Source organism: Haliotis rubra, unplaced genomic scaffold (genome assembly GCF_003918875.1).
Source record: "Haliotis rubra isolate DU_JTF1 unplaced genomic scaffold, ASM391887v1 Scf1142, whole genome shotgun sequence".
Lineage (NCBI taxonomy): Eukaryota > Metazoa > Mollusca > Gastropoda > Lepetellida > Haliotidae > Haliotis > Haliotis rubra.
The window spans coordinates 42,596-48,595 of NW_025765051.1; the positions used below are offsets into that span (position 1 = coordinate 42,596).

The window sequence follows — 6,000 nt, forward strand, 5'->3', positions numbered from 1 at the left end:
TGCAGCCCTTGGATTTTGTGTCACCCAGCACTGATTGCAACAATTGTGTGTCACCCAGCACTGATGGCAGCAATTGTGTGTCACCCAGCACTGATGGCAACAATTGTGTGTCACCCAGCACTGATGGCAACAATTGTGTGTCACCCAGCACTGATGGCAACAATTGTGTGTCACCCAGCACTGATGGCAACAATTGTGTGTCACCCAGCTCTGACTGAGTATTATCTGAAGTGATATGACTGGAATGTATCTCCATGGAACCATTACTTCTACTAGTCATAGCCATACTCTTTGTCATGGAGCTAGAGGCCATGCTCATCATTTATGTGTAGTAGCTGTGCTTGTGGTTTCACTTCAAACTTTTCTTCCCAATCATGCTGACAATGATGATGAATGTTACTGTAATACAGTCGAGCCCCGTTTACACGGACTACATATTTCCGGAAATGCCGCCTTCCTTCCGCACAAGTTTCTAGTGGAACAAAACTTTTCTTCTTTAATTGTACTCACATACTCGGACTCCGCGCTTCCGGACCCGTACAATGATTTTTCAATCCATTCCCTATTACTTCCTTTGAGAGTTGACCCGATTACCCAGACAACTGATTATTATGTTCACTGCTATTTCTCAGCAGTCGTTTGATGTGTGTCTTTGTTCATTACTTGTCAGCACATAACCCACTCGGTACGATTTGGCATTGAGGAAATGCAATTAAGAGTCTTGTTAGTAATGAATACATCTGACAGATATAATATGCGTTATCATGATTCCGTGGTCAGGACTTCAGCATGGCTAGCAACCTGCAAAACACAAACGTCTCTGTGTGACTGCAGCCAAGAAGCATGAGATTACATGTTTATGTGTACCAATCCCATTACAGAATATGTTGTTGTTTATCACCTGTTTTTTATGACCCGTGAAGATCCGGGGTAGAATAGGTCTTCAGCAACCCATGCTTGCCACAATAGGCAACTATGATTGTCGTAAGAGGCGACTAACGGGATCGGGTGGTCAGGCTCGCTGACTTGGTTGCCACATGTCATCGGTTCCAAATTGCGCAGATCGATGCTCATGCTGTTGATTACTGGATTGTCTGGTCCAGACTCGATTATTTACAGACCGCCGCCATATAGCTGGAAGATTGGTGAGTGCGGCGTAAAACTAAACTCACTCACTCACCTGTTTTTTTATTATGTGTGTGCTAAATGTGTAAATCTGAAAGAATAAATTTTCATTGTGCAACACCAGAACGTGTTTCTTGGTAAATTCAGATAGCTGGACAACTCGCTCTTTGGACGATTTTCAGACGTAACCAAAACGTCCGTGTAAACGGCGCTTGACTGTTCATTAAACTGAAAACACTCTGTAGCTGTGTTTGCCACTGTTTGCTTTACAGGGAATATAACCTCCCCTGACTACTACCGACCCTGCCCGGGACTACACATCTCTTCGATACAGTGCTGAAATATACTGCCTGCCACTGGTGCTGAAACTGAACAACACCAGGGGAAACAACTCTGAAAGATGCAGGTAAGATTTGGACTTTGTATTCTGAAAAGGGAAGATCAGATCTCCCTTCAGTTCTTATAGTTTACATAAGCCAATAGCTTGTATATATTTTGAATGTTTTGATAATTCATTTCACTATGTGGTGTTGTAGTAGTGCAGATGTTAAAGTAAATGTTCTGGTGTAAGAGTTACCTGGGTAGATGTTTAGGCTCACTGCATGTAATCATACCGAGAAAATGTGTTGATCTGGTCCAGTGGGGCAGATGGGTAGCCCTGTGGTTAAAGTGCTCGCCGCAGACCTGGGTTTGATTCCCCATATGGGTACAATGTGTGAAGCCCATTTCTGGTGTCCCCTGCCATGATATTGCTGGAATTTTGCTAAAAGTGACATAAAACTAAACTTACTCTCTGACCTATGTGCCTTTGTACAAAGCAACCCCAAGCGCTTTGCCAGTCATAAGACTATGTGAAGGTATTGGAGTTACGATCACCTTGCTTGTACAACAGCACCCTAGTCCAGAACAGGCTGCAATGATATGGTTGCAATGTAGAGTTAACGACACTCATTTCCTTCTGTTTTATTTAACTTGACAATGTGGTGCATATTCATCCCTCTATGTTTCAGTGCGTACTTTGACCTTGTGCAGTGCCTCACCTATGCCCTGCACTCATACCGCTGCAATGCCACAGAGATACACGACATTGCGATCCAGAATTCCAAGATTATGAGGGATGAACTGTCAGAATTCAATCCTTCCACTTGTGGTGAGTTCATGTTTGATGGATAACAGTCGGCCTTGGTTGAACATGCTGCAGTTTGAATGAGCCTCCCGCAACTTGACTCTCAATCACGTTGTCAGGTTCAGTTTCTTGATTCACAGCACATCATTCACTAAAAGGGACATGGACATTAACATACAATACCTGCTTGAAAAGTGGTCCCACGTGACAATTCTTATATTTGGGATTTCACTTTATCATCCAAAACTGTGTTCCACAGGAGATATTGCTGTGTAATATCTTGATGACGTCACAATGCTATGACATTGCTGCACTGCAAGTTTAATGGTAGTACAGTGTTCAGTACAACTCATGTTCATATAATTGATATCAGTGGAAACTTGGGTGAGATTCTCTATTTGTCAATTAAGTACAGATTCTAGTACTTTTGTTGGGTTGTCCTCACACCATTGACAACTCGTTTGTCAAGACCAGGCTAAATCATATAATTCCCATTTAGGCAGATTCCTCCAGTATTTTGTATTACTCACCCGTAGATGATACTGCAGTGTAATATTTTTACGGCAATATTACACCAGTGTAGTATCACTAGACGTATGATGTTTGTTACAAGGGCGCATTGGCAACTAAAGGAACAGCGCGAAAAGCGAGATGCACGTGCATTAGTGACGTCAGAGACATGTGATTACTGCTGATTGACAAAGTGAGAGAAAATGAAAGTCTATAATTTACAAAGTCTATGATTTCTTCAAGGATGAATATTAGAGGGTTTGACCCAAGTATGCAATTACTATGTACATTCAGCGCACTGCCTGTGCAGCTGGGGTACGTGTCATGTCGCCAGCTCAAAAGTTTGTTGAGAACCTGTTAACGCACGTGCATCTCGCTTTTCGCGCTGTTCCTTTAGTTGCCAATGCGCCCTTGTAACAAACTGGGAAAACGCACAAATAAATGATGACAGTTTCTTAAACAACTTTATTATTTTTGTGGCACAAAGTATGCAATTTGTTGTTTTTATTGCAGTCCGTGTTGGTTTGATTCTGTTATGTTGATTTGTTTTTGTGTTAGATTGCAATTAGTCGGTATCATTTTGTCTCAAACGGACTGTACACGGAAGGTCTTTTAGCATCCTCAATATATTTGATTCATTTGCAGTTGCACCTACCTTTACCACAAAGTCGCCATGTTTGGAGGACACGTACTATGGGTTTGTGCTCCGCACGATGTGTCAGGCCGACAAACTGAAGCAGTCTGAGGACAATTGCAGGTAAGTTTTTAAGACATTACCCACAACTGAAAGGTGTGTCCAGTGGAGCATACCTGTGCCTGCTGTCACAAACAGTAGCTTCACATTTGGAAGATTGAGTAAACTGATGTGACTGATTGTTTTACTGACTTTCTTGGTTGCTTGACTAACTTCCTTTCACAAAGTGCTAAGCTGACCTTAATGCAATGTTAAATAATTGGTTAAGGTTAAACTTAATAAAGGTTGCATCGTGAGAGGAGCCTGTAAATGTTTGACTCTTCTGTCCTGGTTGTTTGACTGGCTGTCTTGGTTGTTTGACTGGCTGTCTTGGTTGTTTGACTGGCTGTCTTGGTTGTTTGACTGGCTGTCCTGGTTGTTTGACTGGCTGTCCTGGTTGTTTGACTGGCTGTCTTGGTTGTTTGACTGGCTGTCCTGGTTGTTTGACTGGCTGTCCTGGTTGTTTGACTTGCTGTCCTGGTTGTTTGACTGGCTGTCTTGGTTGTTTGACTGGCTGTCTTGGTTGTTTGACTGGCTGTCCTGGTTGTTTGACTGGCTGTCCTGGTTTTTTGACTGGCTGTCCTGGTTGTTTGACTGGCTGCCTGTTTGTTTTGCTGGCTGTCCTGGATGTTGACTATCTGGTGTGGTTAAAAAAATGAAACATACAACTTTATGGATGACTTTCTTGGTTGCTTGACTAACTTCCTTTGGCTAAGCTGTAATGCAATGACTGGCTGTCTTGGTGTCCTGGGTTGTTTGACTGGCTGTCCTGGTTGTTTGACTGGCTGTCTGGTTGTTTTGACTGACTTGCTGTCCTGGTTGTGTTTGACTGGCTGTCCTGGTTGTTTGACTGGCTGTCCTGGTTGTTTGACTGGCTGTCCTGGTTGTTTGACTGGCTGTCTTGGTTGTTTGACTGGCTGTCCTGGTTGTTTGACTGGCTGTCCTGGTTGTTTGACTGGCTGTCCTGGTTGTTTGACTGGCTGCTTGGTTGTTTGACTGTTTGACTGGCTGGCTCCTGGTTGTTTGACTGGCTGTCCTGGTTGTTTGACTGGCTGGCTTGGTTGTTTGACTGGCTGTCTTGGTTGTTTGACTGGCTGTCCTGGTTGTTTGACTGGCTGTCTTGGTTGTTTGACTGGCTGTGGTTGTTTGACTGGCTGTCCTGGTTGTTTGACTGGCTGTCCTGGTTGTTTGACTGGCTGTCTTGGTTGTTTGACTGGCTGTCTTGGTTGTTTGACTGGCTGTCCTGGTTGTTTGACTGGCTGTCCTGGTTTTTTGACTGGCTGTCCTGGTTGTTTGACTGGCTGTCCTGTTTGTTTTGCTGGCTGTCCTGGATGTTGACTATCTGGTGTGGTTAAAAAAATGAAACATACAACTTTATGGATGACAACTTCTTATTTATTGCATAGAGCAACGTTTTGATGTAGATTCTTACATCGTTATCAAGCTGCTTTTTGGAGGGTAGGTCGCGGCCATTGGCTTGGAGGATGGTCCTGAGGGTTGCAGAGCCAGTGAAGATGCATCCCTCAGGACTATCCTCCAAGCCACTGGCTTGGCCAATGACTATATGTTGTTGTTGTTTGACTGACTGTCCTCGTTGTTTCGCTGGCTGTCCTGGTTGTTGTTGTTTGACTGTCTGACCCTCGTTGTTTTGCCCTGGTTGTCCTGGATGTTGACTATCTATTGTGGTTGTTTGACTGTCTGCCCTGGTTGTTTCGCTGGCTGTCCTGGATGTTGACTATCTGTTGTGGTTGTTTGACTGTCTGCCCTGGTTGTTTCGCTGGCTGTCCTGGATGTTGACTATCTGTTGTGGTTGTTTGACTGTCTGCCCTGGTTGTTTCGCTGGCTGTCCTGGATGTTGACTATCTGTTGTGGTTGTTTGACTGTCTGCCCTGGTTGTTTCGCTGGCTGTCCTGGATGTTGACTATCTGTTGTGGTTGTTTGACTGTCTGCCCAGGCCCACATGACACATTGCAGACCACCGAATTTGTATACAGCACCATAAAAAATGTTGAACAAAACTGATGCATTTCTGTGAACTGACAGCGGGACATTACGAAAAACATCATGAATCCTGACTTATGACTCATGTCTACGTTGCAGCATTCCGTATCAGATGACCATGTGTGCAATGAACGTCTCTGGAAGCCTAAACACAGCATGTACCATGTCAAACTTTTCTGCCTACCTCCAGAGAAACAAGGACGGCTTCCCTCCCCAGTTCAGACCCTGTCTAGGTGAGCATAGAAATGGATAGTTGGACTTGAACAACATCCTGTACATCTAATTGCCTTATACTTACATTTCAGCAAATGCTTGTCCGAGGTAATCTGGTTTGGGTTTGGTTGTTGTTTAACGCCTCACTCAGTATAGTTCCAGCTATATGGCGGTGGTCCGTAATTAATCGAATCTGGACCAGGCATTCCAGTGATCAACAGCCTGAGCATCGATCTACACAATTGGGATACAATGGCATCTGTCAACCAAGTCAGCTAGCCTGACCATCCAA

The 6,000-nt window shown here is 44.0% G+C and overlaps 1 protein-coding gene across 4 annotated transcripts in view; it reads left to right on the forward strand.

Moving 5' to 3' along the window:
• The window catches only part of LOC124253453, a 28,933-nt gene extending 23,231 nt beyond the window's left edge, over positions 1-5,702 (forward strand). For all 4 annotated transcript variants that reach the window (XM_046687232.1, XM_046687255.1, XM_046687247.1 and 1 more), the window contains 4 exons: positions 1,398-1,531; positions 2,136-2,275; positions 3,407-3,518; positions 5,595-5,702. In XM_046687232.1, the coding sequence (XP_046543188.1) occupies positions 1,398-1,465 (68 nt within the window). In that variant the 3' untranslated portion in view covers positions 1,466-1,531; positions 2,136-2,275; positions 3,407-3,518; positions 5,595-5,702. The remainder of the gene's footprint in view (positions 1-1,397; positions 1,532-2,135; positions 2,276-3,406; positions 3,519-5,594) is intronic.
• Positions 5,703-6,000: the final 298 nt, after the last annotated feature.